The following is a 19188-nucleotide window of genomic DNA, read 5'->3' on the forward strand; positions in this document are numbered from 1 at the left end:
CTGAATAAGAGTAAGAGTGAAGCTGAACCAGTTGTGTTGGCAAAGCAGAGATGTGTTTTGTGGACCAGGTCGGAACAGAAAATCGAGGAGTTCAGTTCTACACTTAGCGTCTTGCATACTTCCACCCACTACACCAGCAATCACAGGCATGGTAGCATAAGGCTGTGGTGAGGAGATGTTCTGTAATTTGAAAAGCCATAGCAACAACCGCAGGAGGAGAATATGAGTGCTGCCCAGTACAGTGATGTCTTTCACACACACAGAGACACTGCATGTGTGTGTGTGTGTGTGTGTGTGCGTGTTTGTGTGTGTGTGTGTGTGTGTGTGTGTGTGGCCAATGACTGTGGAGCTAATTTCCCCAGTGTACGGCCATTTAACAGCGGATAAGAGTGAAGATGGGGAAGGACAGGAGAGACTGCTGATAAAATAGTCAGAGACTCTTTAAATTGGCAGGAAAACACAAAAAACAAACCGATCTACTTTGTCGCAATACTGTTGGCAGAGGTGGCGACATACATACACAAATATAATTGCAGCTTTCTGTCAGCTGCTACCTGCCAACAAAGACCCAATCAGAGGTCAGAGTATCATCCAATTATGGTTTGATAGCCAGCTACAAAGATTCACACACAGCGACATCGCTGTCGGTGAAAGCACCTCAGAAATCTGATGCAAGTTTAAGGATAAAGTTTATTTACAGTCCCTGGCAGAAGTATTGACACCGCTTGGATTTCTCACATTTTGTCATTTCATCCCTCCAAAAAGAAATCTTTTTATGGCGATTTTATGAGATGGGCCAAAACAAAATAGGGAATGATTGTGAAACTGAATGATACATGTTAAGTTTGACTTTTGTTTACAAAAATATCAAAAGAATGGCTCCAAAATAAATAAAACTGATATTCCTCTGCTTCGAAAAACATCATTTCAGAATTCTGGTCTTTGTCTACATTCTCTGCGGAAAAGTTTAACATTTTGTCCCTTTTTTATAGAGCAAAGGTTTCTTCTTCTTCTTCACACCTACTATGAAGGTTAAATTCAAAGGTCCTCAAAAACGCTGAATAACGACAAACTAAGCAAGTGGTCCTGATGTGATCTGCTCTGTGTACTGAAATTAAATCCAAACCAATGCAGTGGTTTCACTCAAGGATCCACAAGTAGGCAGACAATCATCCAGCATCTGCTTGTGGCTGAATCAATGATTAATGTGGGTGTGAACAGAAAATAAAAACTGGCAACATGTGAGCGAGACAAAAGGAAGGAAGCAGCGGAGGGATAAATATAGAGATTGAAGCTTTTACTGTTGAATATATAAGCTTGTCAACACTGAGGCTTTTGATGATGGATCTATGTGTGTGCAACTGTATTTCCGTCAGATCTGCCAAGGTTTTTCACTCCTGGGAAAAACGCGCATTCCTCCCCAACGACAATGTGTGTTTATGTCAGCATTTGGAACTATACAGTTTTTATCTATAGATTTATACTGTATGTGTGTGTGAAGCAGTGAGAAAACATGTAGAGGAATGTGTTCAAAATAAAAAAAATTTAAAACTCAATCAGAAACCAAAGCAGAGCAGCAGGAATGGCTTGTTGCACATAACTTCTAACTCCTCAGAGAGAAACAATTATGAGCTGGACAAGAGACGTTATCCCTCCACTAAGTAATACATTTATTTATTTCAAACAGACAAAAAATAAAAACATGTTCATGGATCTCAAAAGTGTACACACCCTGTCAAAGAAAACCTTTCCTCCTTTAACGTGCCACCCATCATGTATGATCACAACAAAACTAACATCACCTTTTGATTAAATTGGAGCATTCAGTAATCCTTGGTAAAAAAAAAATATTTTAAAAATGTTTTAACCTCAAATAAAGTTCAGCTCTCTGAGTGGGAGTTTTATGAACTTTACTCATTTATACGGTGGCCCAGAAGGGTTGTCAAAATGAAAAAGGCACAACGCTACACCAAAAGCAACAACAAAACAACAATGGAAGTTATGCTAACAAGTTTAGCAAAAATTCTGTTTATGCTAAAAACTTTTGCATTCCATAAACCTGACATTTTGACTGAGTTTCTTACATCCAATATACTAAAAATCTAGATGGCATCCAGACATGATGCCTGGAGAAAATTCTCAGTCTGGATGCTCACACAATGAATTTCACTCACAGGCTGAACATCTCTGATTTCTACAGACGTAAGCCTTAAATTCTTCTGCAAACCGCTACAAGTAATTAACAAAACTCTTCTCTTTAAGTATATCCATACAAATTTTCCTAGGAAAGCTTCAAAGTGTCAGAATGCATCCTCGTAAACTGTAAAACATTCAAAAGCTTCAAATGGCTCAGGCTTATATTTCTCAAACATTTCCGTGTGTTTGTGAGCATTTGGTTCTGACAAGTGTTTCATCAGATGCTGCCTTCATATGTGCCCATCAAGACGAATCCTGTCGAGATGAGTTCTTCAGGCTGTCAGATCTGCTGCTGTGCAGCTCTAACACTTTACATGCTCACTCTTTGTGCATGTGAGCCAAAACACAGCTCTTCTCTGCATCTTACAGTTGGCGCTTGATCAAGTTCAAGGCAAAACAAAAAGAAAAAGAAAAAAAAACACACTTTTTTCCATCTATATACAGTCTAAAAACATGATTTAAAGTCAGGAAAATTTACAAAAAGTTTAAGAAAAACTTTAAACCAAACTTAGATTAGTGCAAACAGCCGAAACAAACTCAACATAATTAAAAGTTTACACTTAATTGAAATGCAATTAAAAACAAAGCAAAAACACAAAGTAAAAGTGTGAGAGTTTGGCTGTGTGCATAACAGTTCTCCACAGTGATTTCCTCTGGCTGTCAGAGAAGACAACACTTTATTGCTTTTTCTCCCGACAAGTCAATGGACCCAAACACTTTTAATGTCAGAGCCCAGAGCGACTACAAGCTGCCATTAGCCTGACTGAGCCGCAAGTGTCGACCAAAGTGGGATAAATGAACTGAGAAGCAGCAGCATCGCCGCTTTATCCACCACAGAGAAGGGCCAGAGAAAGTTCATGTGGGTGGTAGAGTCTTTATTCATTAACATTTTAACTACTAACAACTGCAAAGACCTGAATGAAAATGTTTACCTTTGAAAAAAAGATTTTTAGAAAGACTCCAGCGATGGAAGGATAGTCTTGGTCTCACTTCTGGTGAATCTCAGTATTAAAACGTTGAAAGTTTTGATAAAATGAGAAAATCCTCAAATACTCAACCAGAATTCACTAGAAACTTATTGCCATAAAAATAATGTAGCTAAAATGCAATAAGCTAAAGCATATTTAACCAAATATTAATGAGGGAAATTGGGGATTTCATGTAAATATGTACACCCGAATCTTACTTTTAAATGTTAAGGTATTTGTAATCATCAATCCTCCTTAGACTAAAAATGGCTCCAGGGAGCCCTGGACTGAGTGCTGTAGAGGCGTAGAATGTCTTTCTTTTTTTTACATTTTGTTTGCAAATTTTTTTTTTTTACCAAATATCTCCATCAAGTCATTTAAAATATAATTTTGTACACATGGGATATGTTTCAAAAAAGTTTTCATCCACATAAACTTACATAAACAGCACTCCTTAGTGTTGTTTAAAACACGCCAAACCCATAGGGGGCAGTATACTGCAAAGCTAACACCTAATTAAATTGCTTCAAAACAACGACTTCCTGATAGGAATTAAACACGGTTCATGTATGTGGACAGATATAGAAGGTTCCTTAATGCTGCTTTTTCAATATATAAGTCACCATTTAACTACAATGAAAAATATACCTTTGAATCAGGTATATTTCTACTTATTTACAATGAGTAGAAATTAGGGATGCTCCAATAAGGTTTTGATAACGATCACCCATGAGGCCGATCTTTGCCGATCACCTGGATTGGCTGTACATTTTCTGCTTTAGGTGTAAATACTGCTACGTGATCTGGCAATAAATTCACCTAATTTAGACATAGATTACAAAATATTTGCAGGCACAATACAGCAACTATTCAGTCAAAAGGAGAACTGAAAAACCTGCAATCAGTAAAATAATATTTAACAGTAGTCCTCAGTACCATAGATTATGCATAAGTCGAATAAATCTCACAACACTGCCTATATCAAATAATGTCAAGAAAAAAGAAATATTCATTCAGAGTCAAATGCAGGTTGCATCAAAATAAACAATACTGAGTTACTGAATCAAAACCTTCTGAGAGCATGGCTAGCTGATTAATACCGGTTCTGATTGGTTGGTTGTGCCTGAGCGGAGTAATTATGCAGAACACAGGGAGGAGGCAGCAATGATATTTTTCAGAGATTATCTATCTCATGTTATTACATAGTGAAAGTTTTAATACATATGTAAAATCTTTGTTTAAGTTACCTGTTAATGGCACCCTTTGAATTTCGTTGTCCTTGTGACAATGACAATAAAGATTTATCTTATCTTATCTCTTATCTGTTGCAGCTTTAAGCAGACGTTCGGTGTGAGAGTTCACTGCAGGTGGAGCAGAAACGATGCTCCATCTGTGAAATATTACTACCTGTAGCGTGTAGCGGCGGTCCAACAGCGAGAGAACCAGCGTCTTACACCGCTAGCTCGTTGACTTAAATTATTTTTCGGGTTATTTGTTTAGCTGTCCGACCGTGATGCTCTTCCGGGTGAGTATTGGTAGCTGTGCGCTGCTTTACCTGCTATCTGGTTGCTCCGGATCTCCCTTTTTTTGCCTGCAGTGAGCCTCAATGTAGCCAAACTCCGTCAAATGTTTGTTTTTTTAACGTCATATTAGATTCGTTGTGTTGATGCATTTTGACATGCTTCACCCCTGAGGTATTTCTTCGGCGGAACACGCAACCTTCCCCATTCAGTCTCAGAGCGTTATAATTTCTCGCCACAGATGAGCTGCACATGCAGGCTGTGAAGTGAGATGCAGGTGATCAGCAACAAGAGACAGTGACCGGCGATCACCGATCATACACTTTTTCACAGAAATCGGCCGATGGTGGTCGATCAATCGGCACACCTCTAGTAGAAAAATTTGCAACTCAAAAATATTATCTAAGATATTCAATTCTTGGTGAAAATGAGATGAAAACAAAAATGCATCACCAAGCCAACTTGTCTATTTAAGGTTGTATGTGCTTCATTTTGAAAAATGCACAACAATCTTAACTTGTACAGCAAAGATTACACTCTGTGTATGTGAAATAATTGAAGAGATTGTGGTTAATTAGGGCTAACGGCATCTGCAGACAAGCAGTGCGGCAGAAACAGATCCTCTTGTTTGAAACAAATCCATTCCATGCAGCAAGTATAATCCCTGCTTAATTCACTTAATGACTGCTTTAAAACTCATGCAGTTGGAGGATTAGGCTAAAAACTCTCCCAATATGCGCAGCATTACAAAGAATATAATTCCATTTATTCCCATTCAGGAGTGACAGGCTATGAAGTGGGAGGACGTGTGGTGCAGTGGGATGCAACATTCCCATAAATACTGCAGCATCCAAGGTAGGAGAAGTTTGAGAAGCTGAGAAAGTGCAGAGACAACAGGTCTCTGCTGCTTCAGAGGCTGCTGGTCTGAGCCACAGCGAGCACAGAGAATACAATAAAGCTGCTTTGATTGTTGAGGCAGAGAAGAGGTACAGACTCTCAGCCTGCAGTGCTGTGACAATAAAGCTGATGTCAATACCTGCAGAAAACCCTCCACCAGCACAGAAACATTTATATGGGGCATTTCAGGAAATATTCACTTCAAATATTGAAGTTCTGATCAAAAGTTTTTTGTTGTTTAACATGTATGTCAATGTAAAAACTTAATCACTTAAGACATTGTACTTTTTTTTTTTGCTTTTATTCCTGTCATGCATAATCTCACCTAGTGTTGAGGAGCTGCTGGAAACTTTAAACCACCGCTTCATGAACTGTGGCTGGCTCAGATGTTTATTTTATGAAGTGGAATAAATTTGTAGGTTTATCTTTAGTGCCTTCCAGATGAATTCCTTCTGCCTCATAACAATACACTGCACACTTTATTTGTTTTGTTTGCAAAAAGTTTGGAAATAATGTATCGTATCCTTAGCATTATGCCCTGTTTTGTGTTGGCCAGTTCATCATCTGACACAATTATCTTTACAGACTAAAGTTTTGTAAACACACAACCTTGACAAAGCACATATTTCTGTCACATCGTCAAACTCATTTTTATTTGATCAAGATCTTGAATGTTTCCAAGGGCCAGTTCAGTATATATTGATAAATCTCATTAAAAAACTGTTAAAATATTAATAACTAGCGTCAATAAGTACTTAGAATGAAATAATATTGAACATCTTTTCACACTGATCTGATTTTAAATCAAATCACTGATCTTGTGGAGCCACTAGAGATATTTATGACAAACATATATGACAGTAAATGTGACTTTTTGCTACTAGTCGTATCAATTACAACTTGACATCAAGTAAGACTGAGGAAACAGTAATAGTGTAAAATTAAATAAATAGTGCCGCCTTGAAAAAAAATTTCAATAAATTCTCAATTATGCATTAGTGCGAAAAGTTGCAGGGGTCTGTAAATTTCCACGATTGCAAAATTGTGAAAAACTGGATGGACTGATTGACATAACTTGGTGTCTGGAGTTTAGAGGGCCACATAAAAAGCTATGACGGGCCGGATTTGTCCCCGCGGCCTTGAGTTTGACACGTGATATAAAAGATAATATCTTATACACAGGATTTGTTTCAGAAAAGTTTTCATTCCCATGAACTCAGACAAAAACACTCCTTATTGTCGCTTTATGTATGCCAAACCCATAGGGGGCAGTGTAGCACAAAGCTAACATCCAATCAGGTTGCTTCAAAATAACAATGACTTCCTGTTAGGAGTTAAACACGGCAACAGGAACTTCATTTATGTGGATAAACATGTAGATTGAACTACTTCTAAATAGCATATTAGAATCTAAGATAAATTAAACACAAGACAATGTCCAATGGGAATTGTGTCAAATATATTTGTGCATTATTTGTCACAGACTATAATGTGCGGGACACTAAATCTCAAGTTTTCCATGTACGCAAGGAAGCCCAAAGTTTGTTTAAATCTCCACTTTGATGGCGGTTTTAATAAATAATTGTTTTCAGTGATTTTAAACTGAATTTTTAAGTGGCTGAAGGCCAAAATACATAAAAGTGTATTTGTTTCCCCAGATATCTGGATATGTGTGGACCAACATTGTTAAAAGAATATGGTCAATTGGAAACTAATTTTGAATTGAAATGCATCGAGTTTCTGCGTTCTGCTTCTCATCTCAGACCCAATGACTCTGTGCTCCTCTGTCATCACATCCTTCCTCTCAGGGGAAGATAAAGACACTGATTCACATCCTTGTCTAGTTTGCCTGGCATGTGACCGAGCTCAGAGCAGGAATCCAAGATTTTCCTTCCTGCTGTGTCACAAGTTCAAATTTATGTAAAAGAATCAGCCAAAAGCTGCTCCCAAAGTTCACCAGCTCAATGCATAATCTGCACTAACCCTGTTTTTCTTCCACAATGGAGTGGATGCAGGCAGAAAGATTTCACATCAGATGTAGGGAGTTCAGGCTCGACTCTTTCATTCTCTCTTCCCCCCATCCCAACCTTTCGGTCAGGTAAGACAGCACTTAGAGAGCGACAAACAAACAGCACCCACACAGCTCACTTACGTCACTCGAGCAATTTTCCACCAACAGATTCTCAAACTGACAGAAATCACCCAGCATTCAGCTTCTCGCACTTGAGCCGCTGACTGCGAACCGGCGGCTCAACTCTTCAGCCAATCAAAACGAAACCCCCCGCCTCCTCCCCCTAACGCAAACCCCCCCCCAAAAAAACACGGGGCGAGACTTCCCTCGGTGGTAGCCTCTCACTTCTCCGCTGGTGGGAGGGAGGAAGGAGGGGTTGATATGTCACTACCAAGACAGTTCCCATGGCAACATACAGGTGACTCACCAGCCAGGGATGCAGTTGCCCTGACAACCTGCAGTGTGTAGTTTTGCTGTGGGAGACCAGCGAAAAAGGGGCAGGGTGCATTGTGGGTGCCAAAACTACAATGGAGCAGGCGAAACGTGACAAGCAAACATGAAGTAGAGAGGAAGTTAAAGCTGGAGGAAAAGTTCAGAGCACGTCCAACTCTAATATCTGAAGACAAAAGCTCAAAAAATATTTTCAAAATAGCTTTTTTAGCTTGATATCCCAACTAGCATCCAGCAGGTGAGTAATTAAGTGTAACTGCACTTGGTTAGATTACTAAATAACTTTATTTTTATTCTAAGCTTCACGTTAGCAGTTGATCTAGCTGCGATGTAATGCCCCCTTGTGGTGGCTGCAGAACACAACAGCTTTATCCTAATTTTTTCAACGAGCTGATAAATTGTAGCTGGAGCACACTGTAGAGTAGGATGAAACTAAATAACACAGCTGCTTATATATGTTTTTTATGAACAAGCTAACGTTAGCAGAGCAGCTAACGTTAGCTACCACAGGTTAGAAAAGTCTAAACCACTTCTTTCAAAGTCATGTTTGTGATGTGTAGTAAACGTGCTTACTGCCATCACGGAGATTATCACTTTAATATTAACTTCACTAGCAGTGAGCAAAATTCTTACACCATTTCTTCCGTCCATTCCCACTGTGAATTTCTGTGATTTTCACAACAACTTGCATCAGGCTTAATTGTATACACTTGTTCTTCAATAGAGCATATTTGCTCAAGATGTTGATTTCACATCCTCTTCCCATAAAACTATTTACAATACAAACTCCTTCTGTTTTTTTCCTCCTCACATGAACCACATTTGGTTTAACAAAGGAATAATTTAAGCACAAACAAGCAAACTTTGTGGATGTCCAGTAAAATCATTTATTAAAGATTAAAACATATATTTATGCATTTGCAATATCTATTGACTTTTCCAAGTTCAGGTTCTCAAAAAGAAAATTCTATTGTTTGATCCTGATATCAGTATAATTTCTGGCAGAAAGGTGTGATGGTGAAGTCTCGTCTCAATCTCAGTCAGATAAACCACATCTTACAGGTGTTGCTCTAAATAAAGCGTATTGCATAAACATCCCCATTGAAATCAGCTACCTCCTGAACGAGGTCGTTTGCATGTGCAACTGTAGAAGGTGTACCATTGTGATACATTGATGTACAGTGGAAAATATAATGATTTCTAAAAATATTTTCTAATGTCGCTCAGTTATTGCTGCACAGAATCAGTTGAACAGAGAAAAACGTACAAGATTTCGTCCTACACTTTAAAAAAGTGGAAATATTTCTGTTGAGAAAAAACAGAACAACCAACAACTATTGTTGGGAAACCAAAAGAGTGACACTCATCACCTTTTTTTATTTATTTAACACGGCTTCAAGACTCCTGTAGGTTAGTTCCATGTCTGCTAAGCAGCTGAGTGCGTAAGGTGAAAGAAGTTAACACTATGAATAATTAACCAGCTAATATTGACTCCCACTGTTATTTTATAGTCATAAGGCATAAATGTATAAATATTTCACACACATACAGCATGTTTAGATTACATCAAATTTGCTACAAAATTTAGGTTTTCTTTTAGGTGTTTTTTTCTTACGTTTATTTGTCAAAATTAAATAGCACAGATAGAAAAAACCTAAACAAGCCAAGCTTTTCTTAAATCCTGAAACTCTAAAATACAAAACGTGACTCACGGTACACCTGGCATTATATTTGTCCTATTCATTCATTGCTGTACTTTGAATTGCGGAAGAGAGACAGAAAAATCACAAAGCGGTTTCTCTTACTGTTACGGGAGCAGACGTTGAGCCGGTGGTTGATTTCAAGGGAGCAGGGTTTGCGTGTGACGGCGGTGGTCACAGACTCGTACGGGTTGTCCTCGTCTTCAGGCAGGAAAACGTCCAGTGACGGAGAGGTGACCAGCTCAGCAGAATGCTTAAAATCCTGGATGAAGACAAGGAAAACACAGAAATGTTGATCGTTTCCCTTCCCTAAAACATAACATGGCTGGGACCGGGACAATTCCCGGGAGCCTTTCCTCCACCACCACCATTTTTTTCAAGCACTTTGGTGGGTACAACACATGTACTCTATCCATTTACCACAAGAGCACCTCCAATTACAGCACATACTGCAGCCTGTCATTAACTAAAGCAGAAACGTGGATCATGACGATGATTTCTGACTTACAAGTGAATCTGGCTCAAAAAACCAAGATGAGAGCAGACAGCAGAGCAAGAGTGCATTCAGATGATTCTCTGAGGGTCAATCCTTTAAAAACAAGCCAAACACCTCACTTCTGTAAACTCTCCATTCAGCTACAAGCTACAAAATTCAAACATCAGAGTTCATCTAAAAAGTTTCAACTCTCCTGTCTTTTAAAACTTTTGGTTTTATTTCTTTTTGTGATGAACATTTGTATTCCCAACATCATCAGCAAATGTATGCACTTTTCAAATATGATTAATCTGATCATGAAAGATAAAATAAACATGGAAAATTAAAGTTTGATGCTTCAGAGGGTTTGTTTAAACAGATGAAAGACATGTCTAGTGATATTTGAATCGCTTCAGGGTCTCATGTGAAAAAAGAAGCAGTTAAATAATCCCACAAATTCCCCAAAACCCGAGATAAAGGCACGAGAAAACATCTTTTTGTTCCAGAAATCAACTAAAACAGTTTGACTGTCAAATAGATTTTTCTTTACACATTTATGAAACTTATCTCCAAAAGCATCCAACACTGACATTTTCAAATGACACAATTTGTTTCTCGATATTCAAAGACATACCAGGAGACAAGGAGCCCTAAGTGGAGAAACAAAAAGTTGTATTGACTTAAATCACACATTATTTGGAAGAACTGCTCCAGTAACATTTAATATTTCAGCTAAATAAAAGTTAAATTTGGTTACACTTTGAGACTGAAAACATAAACGTCGATTTTGGAGCCACCTTTGCAGGATACAACAGGAAGATTTCACATTGCACATTCCTGCAGCTGCAGTGAAAAGGTTGAGTCCCACCGGGCTCAGAGAGCAAGCCAAAGCCCGAACGTCCCTTATCAGTGAGGCAGATGTGTACGGGGAAGGAATGAAAAACAGCAGCCATGTGGAGAAGGGGGAAAGGTTACAGGAGACGCCGTGATTCCAGCCAACAAGACAAAACATTCCCTTCCCCATTACACCGCCTTTGGACGTCCTCTTCCCACAACACTGGACTCATCGTTCTGGAGTATCATTTGGCCGACGTTGCAGCTTTCCTAATGGGAACAGTGGTTAATATGTCACTATGACCTCAGCTTGTGTGTGGCTACGCCTCGTCTTATCACTGGTTTAAATATATTATGAAATGACTCCATTATCCCCCTCCTCCACCTACTTCCTACCTTTTTTCGTAATTCAAAATCTATTAGTCTTTATGCCATTATCTGCTACTACATTACCCACACTGCACCAGGCTATCAATCTTCCAGAGAGCACACTCCAAAACCATAAATCACTTTGGCTGAGAGAGCAATCAGTCTGCTGATGGTTTCTCTCACATCACTGACTCTCAATTTCAAATGTATTTCACAGAAAGCCAACAAACTCAAAGAGCCATATCTTTCTCTTCTTTTTTTACTCCTTTCAGTCTTCATCATCTCTCAATTAGATTGTCATTACTGGTTAATGCTGATCCAGTCAGGCTTGTTCGCCTTCACTCCACACATGGCCTGAGTCAGCTGACACTGATTTGGGTCCACAGACTGGTTAGTTCAAGATTTCACACCAAACTAAAAGAAAAACCTGTTCCTTTAATAAATCAGCGGTGAAAAAAGCAAACAAAAAAATAGTTAAGTCATATTCGAGTGTATGCTACTTTGGTTTACACAACTGCCGCTGAAGTGAGAATATTTTTTTACATTAGTTCAGTTTACTTAAAAATTTTTTACAATGGAGAATTTAGGCGCTCTGTGGAAATAAAAATACAATTATGAGTTGTATGAGAATAAAGTTAAAATAGTATGATAATAAAAATCATATTACGACTTTATCCCGGTAATATGACTTTATTCTCAAAATATTAAAACCTTTTTCTCATAATTTGACTTTATTTTTGAAATATTCTCATTATTACAACTATTTTGATAATATTACGACTTTCTTCTTGCACAAGTTTATTTTTGTAATATGACTTAATCGTAATTTCAGTTTTTCAATTATTTTATTTCTTCTTAGTATTAGCCTAATACTCCATCATAAAAAAATACCGCCTAAATTTCAAAGAGAAATTTTCTTCAAAGAGTTGCTGCTGGTGGCAGGACAGACCTCCTGTCCTGTCACAGGAGAAGCAGATAACTGAAGACAACTAAACGTTTGTGGTTTAACTTCCACTTTTATGTTAATATGTGAGAAATAACAAACCTGTCTCTCATACCAAATACTTTATTCCAACTTTATGGGCTTCAGAGGAACATTGACTCACCTCAGCATGTAAGACGCTTGGTGCTGGAAGTAAACCTGACTGACTAAAATAGCAGATCAGACACTAAGAATACTGACATAATATTTCCAAAGAGTTGGGTTCTTTAAATGTGTAAAAATTACAAACACTAAGCAGAAGTCCAGATTAATTCCACACTCCTGATCCCAATATACATTCACTCTTCGAAAGGTATCAGATACAAACACACAAAAGACTTTATGTTCCACAAAATCTTCTTCACTTTCTCAATTTAGACCCATGTAACACACATTTTTCATTTTGACTACACACATACAAAATATCTAAATAGAAGGAAGTGAGACAGAAACTCAAATTAGTCAAACCAATAAATAGATGATGGATAAATTTCCACTTTAAGAAATTCATATAGTTTATCAATAACGTTTCACCTTTTCTTCCTTCATGTTCATGTCACATTGATCATCTCTGTTATGTCAAAGTATTCTGTATTTATGCAGTATTTAGAAGTTACTTTTAGACCTTAGCTTTTCCCCAAATAGCCTTCTAAACTTTTACAAGCAGTTCTACTATTAGGAAGCTTCTCAAATATAAGGAAAAGACAAAGTGCCGGATTTCCCTGAATATCTTGGAGGATTTAGTGAACATGAACTTGTGTGTCACCAGGTCAAATTAGGCAGGAAATGCAGCAGATTACTTTGTGGCACGCAGTGGTAGAGGGCGTTGTCCTTCAAAGCAACTGAAGTTAAAATCTCAGGAGAGCTACTGGAAGTGAAAGTCAAAAAGAAACAGAAAGATTTTCCTTTTTGAATTAGAGAAGAAGTGACAGAACACCGGCGTTCAGTCCTGATTTAATAAAGTGTTAATCGCAATAAATGCAATAGAGGAAAGAAAGGTTTATGAATATTAGAACCCAGGTGGCTTAGATAAATGTCACAGTGAATTAATGAAGAATTTATAATGCACAGTAATTCCAGCTGAGGAATGAATTAAATTTAAAAAAGAAACATTTAGGGAGATATTCTGATAAACCTGAGCTTTCTAAAAATGCTGATTAAGATTTTTAAAAAAGAACAAAGCTATCTCCACCTCACTTGTTGAGCTAAAACGAAAGACAAAAATATGTCAAATGGCCACACACAACAAGGAAACGATAGACAACAGAGAGAGAAAGCAGCAGAAAGCTGAAGTAAAGCCACCAGGATTCGAGTCAACACTTACTTTGGAAGGTTTGTGTCAGCAAATCCCACGGAGATGAGCATGGGACAGACAGAGCGGGAAGAGGAAAACTGAGTTTGTGCCGAGGAAGGGAAGCGGAGGAAGTGGGAGTGCGGTGAGTTAGGAAGCAGGGATTTCCTCACACACACAAATGTAGGAAAAACACTGGAATGACGGGCAAACAGACACATGAAGGTTCGTTTTCTAAAGAAAATGAGAGCAGAGAGACTAAATATTTACATTTTTAAAAAATATGAAATTGAAATTCCTTCTCACTCAAGCATGAAGATGAAACACTACAACATTTACCTGGTATTCTGATGGTTTTCCTGCCTGCCGCTCCTCCTGATCATCTCCTAAATGTGCTAAAAGTCGCTCTAAGAGGTCCGAAATAAAACCGCCCTCCCTTTCTATCTTTCAGGGCAGAGATAGGGACACAGACAGACTTGTTTCTGAGGCGCACAGGAAGAGCACAGACAAACAGAGGCCTCCTCTGGCCACTAATTAGCAGGTCGTATGCGGCTCCCGTCCCAGCGCTCCGGGCAGATTAAACATCTGAGTGCATGTGACTGCAGGATTACATGAAACACTTTCTGATTATACGTGAGTAAAAACGCAGAGCAGCTGCAGGAAATGCCTCGTTTGATCATGTGACGGCTTTCTGCATACTTTAAGATTTTCCTTCTGTCCTATTCCAAACTGTAATTGTGTGAATGGGGGGGTGTTGGGGTTCCCTCTATGAGACGACCCAGAGAGGAAGTAGTCTTCTGCAGTGATTATTTTCACTTTTTCTGTCCTGAAGTCTTAAATCCAGCAGGTCTTTCAGTCTGTGTCAGACCAGCAATTGTTACCCAAACCCTGCACTCTGAGATCCGAGTTCATAGGCCATCAGATATGAATAGATGCTATAATCTGCTGGCATTTCCTCATGGAGACTATTTGATTAGAGAGAACGGGGAGGGCCGGACGCAGCAGAGGACAATGGACCCTCTTAAGCCCTCGCTGATCGTGGAGGACTACAACGAAGAAAAACCCTCACAGAAACAAATTTATTTACATTCTTAAAAAAGAAACCAGCTTATTTTGTAGCACCTCAGCGAACACAGATTAATAGATGCTACAGATAATTATGTTTCAGGGTCAAATTCAAGCCCTTTTTATACATTTTTAAAGGTAAAATCTCTGTCTGCTTTGTGAATGGATGATAAAGTTTTGCCAATTTCTCTTTGCAAAAGAAACATCAACAGGATGGGGATTGTTCATAAATAGCATTTTTAAATTTGTAGCACAGATTCTCAGGCTCTGGACTTTGACTAAACCACTCAAATATACTGGGGATGATTTCAAATAAGTTTTCTGTTGTAACTCTGTCTATATGTTTGATTTTTTTACCTCTCCAGGTTTTCTTTTAATAAAGATCATATTTATAATAATTATCCTACCAACTGATTCTCCCACCTGAGCTGTGGCTCTCTGCAGCTCCTCCAGAGTTATAATGAACCACTAGGCTGTTTGGAAATGATTTTATAACTTAACTCCACTCATCCTCAACTCTGATTTCTTAGGATAGTTCATTGGTTGATGTGGATTTTATTTACAGTTTTACAGTAAAAGGGGAAGAAGACAAAAACATGACAGTTTTCAAATCTTAATTTCTAACAATGAATAACAAAAAGGTTGATTTTCCACTCTGATTGTTTGGTTTGAGAGAAGTAAGCTAGTCTGAGGTAACGATGGGTCACTGGGAAGAAAACAACATCTTTCACATTCCTCATGACGGCCGCTGCACTGAGCAAAGATCAAAGTATGGCTTATCCTGGCTCCAGAAATAATCCCACAGCATTCACAAGGACAATGAACAAATGTTCACCCTGTTTAGCTGGAGAACAAAGAGCTTAGAGTTATAATAAATAGAAATAACTTTCCACAGTATAAACTTAACAAATTCAAAGTAACATGTCATTTCTGTTCCATCACAAGTGTAATGACATTAAATAGCTCCTGTTGTTTTGCAGAATATCTTTGTATTTCTCTTCTGCATGAGGGAGCATGTTTAATCTGCTGCTAAAAGCAATTTCCTGTCTTATTTATTAGGGATTCTGCATTTATATTTCAGTCATGATGCTGAAAAATATCTTCAGAGGATTTTTGCCGTTTTCTTTAACGATTCCCACACTTTAATGATAAACCACCGTGCAGCCTGACAGATGATGTGTTTTTAAATGTACAGCAGTGAATGATTCAACGAGACTGTGTGAATTTTATTTTGGGAGAAATATAGCAAGAAAATTATCTTTTGTGAGTCCCAGTATGAATCATTTGCAAACAATTAAATCCCCCATGTTTTTAACTGAAAAAAAAAAAAAATTAAATAAAAACTTAAAAAAACGAAACAGCATTAGGATAAAAAGTTGATCACAGCCTCCCCAAAGTGAAGAATGGTGGAGGCTGTGTCATGCTGAGGGTTCTCGATTCTCGAGAATAGACAAGGCAACAAAATTTTGGTCAAATTTGTGTGTAAAGATCGCCCAATCAAAGTCCAGACAAAAAGCTAATTGGGGATATCTAGAAAGATGTTAAAACTGAAGTCCTGACGCTCCATCAAATCTGATTTTATAAAATGGGTAAAACTTTGTTGCAGGTAATTTTCACCTCAGGAATAACATATGCAAATCCTGGCTGGACAAAATTAACACGACTTTTTGTCTTATGTCTAGCAGAACTCCTAATGTGGTGGTTAGAGGTGTTTTTGTGTCGAAGGTTATTTTAGCAGCCAAACGCTGCAGTCTCCAGAGAATAAAGTCCATTAACAAGGACACTGTGGACTTTGAGCTGCTCTGTTATACAATACAGAGAGAGAGAGAGAGAGAGAGACGCATCAGCGGCGAAGAAAAGAATTTGTCAAAAAATGAGAATCAAAGCAGCTAAAATACACAAAATAATTACAAGATTCAGCCTGGTCTGTGGACTGTAGTATTTTTCAAACCAAAACAGAAAGTGAGAATTCAAAAAGCAAAATGAAATACAAAAATAAAAAGGCTCAAAAACAAATTTTCAGAACAGGTGGTATAATTTTTCTCTGACTTTGTTTGTACCCATTTTTCTTGCTAAAATCACAAACTTAGACAGATTTAAGTGGGAATATATGGCAGACCAACACAAAGTATCACATTAATTATTAATCCTATCAGATCAAACAGAGTGCAGGCAATCCATCCAAATTTGCAGTACCGTAAGTTCGTCACACCCGCCGTAGCAGGAAGTGAAATTAATCTGAGCAGCACTCTTTTAATAGACGGTAAAAATAACTGCTAGGTATTGAAAGTTCCAGTTGTTATGGAGAAATGGGCAAATACATTTATTTAAAGAACTGAGTACAATTAAAATAAGCAAAAATATCCAGGCGGAGATTTGAAATTTAGATCATAACTAGTTAAATGGAAGGATGACGATTTGTTGTTTTCAATTCTTACAAACAAAAATCTGAAAAGTGCAGCATGCATTTACATTCAGCCGCTATGAGTCAGTGCTCTGTTTAAAAGCCTTTTGCTGCCGTATTAGCTGCAAGTCTTTTGGGGTCTGAAGGTTTTACATATTTGGTTTTTGTCCAGAATTAGCCTTTTTTACCTACTTCCTCCTAAAATAGACGAACCCCACAGCATGATGCTGCTACAGTCATGTTTTACTATGGGATGTGTGTTTTTTTTTTTCGGCATGGCTCCTACATGGTTTGTGGCAAACTAGGTTAGCTAGGTAATAACCTAGCTAACCCTGGTTGACCTAGATTTCATTAAGAGGTATTGGAGGTACAACAGATGCACACCACACTTTTAAGATTTCTCTTTTGGAAAAATATTTCTTAACCATGTAAGTTTTCTTTATAGTTCCACTAAATGTGTGTTTATGATATAAAGTAGTTGGATAAATGACTAGCCTCTCAGACACACCTGCCTCTGATGATCGTTAACATCTTCAACGACTCTTGTAGCTTCCTGATCTCCTTCTGAGCTCTTATGACCTGCCCCAGATCAGTAAGGGGAGCTCTGATCTTCTAAAACAGGACGCCAAAAAAAAAGAAGACGTTTGGTAGAAACAGAAAGTAATGTTTCTGAGTAATGAAGGAGAATAGAAGAAGCTGATGCATGCAGCTCTCTGACGCACCTGTGCTGATGTGGCTCAGGTTTTACTTCCTTTTCAAATCGTGGACATCCCACATTTGCCATCTATTAAATTTCTGTGTTGCCTGGCAACCCAGTCAATCTCTCTCCATCCGAATCTTTTTCCTTTACTGGTGAAACATCTCTCTCTGTTGCCTATGACATGATTCTGCTTTAAAGGTTTTCTGGTCGAAGTTGACGTCAAACGGGGAAACTTCCACCCAGGATCTGACGACTTTGAGACGTCAACGACAGGAGAAACGCTGCGAGTGGTGAGGACCGTTCTCAACAGGAGACACTTCCTGTAGCGAACCTGCTTATCTTCACGTAACGCACAAACAAGAATGAGCGACAAATACATCACAAGAGAATCAAAGTATTGGAATTATGTAAAAAAATTAAAAGTACATATTTAACATCATTAAATGTGGATGAATCGAGTAGAAGAAAATCACAACAATGAAAAACATGGATCTGCAGATGAAATGAAAAATTAAATGGTCTAAGAACAATAAAATCTGTTTTTAAATTACAAAACACTGACAGATCAGTTTCCTATAAGCTTTTAAAAACAGAATTTGATCCATTTTTCTGTTTAACTGTTAACATTTTATTCAATGACAAAATGATTATGAAAGTTGAAACAAAATAATTTAATTATATTAAATAGAACATATTTCATAGAAACCCCAAAGACCAAGTGTATATTTTAAATTAAAACTTTAAAACAGGGGTGTCAAACTCATTTCTGGTCATACCAAGATCATAAATGCTCTTAAAGGGCCAGCTGTGCCGAATGTATTCATAAAACCTGTTCACAAATTGCTAAAATATGAATGCATTCTTAAAATTAAATATTAGTGAAAATCTTTTCAGTCCCTGCAAGACTTTGTGATTCTTTTAGTGATTTTTTGCAATAAAGATCTAAATGTTTGTGGTAATAATTTGGAAATATTTGCAATATTTGTGCTTACTTGTGACAGTAGATGCGACTTTTTATTACTGAATAGATCATTGACTATAATCTGACATCAATTAAAGCTGAGGCAGCTTTTTAGTACAAGTAAGAACATTTTTGACAATTTTTGAGAAAAATCTGTAATAAACTCCCAATTATGTATTAGCGTAAAAAAAGTGTAGGGATTTATTGATTTTGGGTGAATTTTCACAATAATTCGCAAGAGACTGGAGGGACTGATTGATATAATTTGGCAGTAAATAGATAAAAACTGCATTGATTTGATTGATAACATAATATTTAAACACAGTTAGTGTTTAGTCTAGAATCTAGAGGGCCACATAAAAACT

The 19188-nt window shown here is 37.7% G+C and overlaps 1 protein-coding gene across 4 annotated transcripts in view; it reads right to left on the reverse strand.

The window, feature by feature from the left end:
• The window catches only part of anks1b (ankyrin repeat and sterile alpha motif domain containing 1B), a 187679-nt gene that overhangs the window by 85303 nt on the left and 83188 nt on the right, over positions 1-19188 (reverse strand). For all 4 annotated transcript variants that reach the window (XM_014473658.2, XM_023350596.1, XM_023350595.1 and 1 more), the window contains exon 11: positions 9848-10004. In XM_014473658.2, the coding sequence (XP_014329144.2) occupies positions 9848-10004 (157 nt within the window). The remainder of the gene's footprint in view (positions 1-9847; positions 10005-19188) is intronic.

The sequence above is a fragment of the Xiphophorus maculatus genome, chromosome 17, assembly GCF_002775205.1.
Source record: "Xiphophorus maculatus strain JP 163 A chromosome 17, X_maculatus-5.0-male, whole genome shotgun sequence".
NCBI classification, from domain to species: Eukaryota; Metazoa; Chordata; class Actinopteri; order Cyprinodontiformes; family Poeciliidae; genus Xiphophorus; species Xiphophorus maculatus.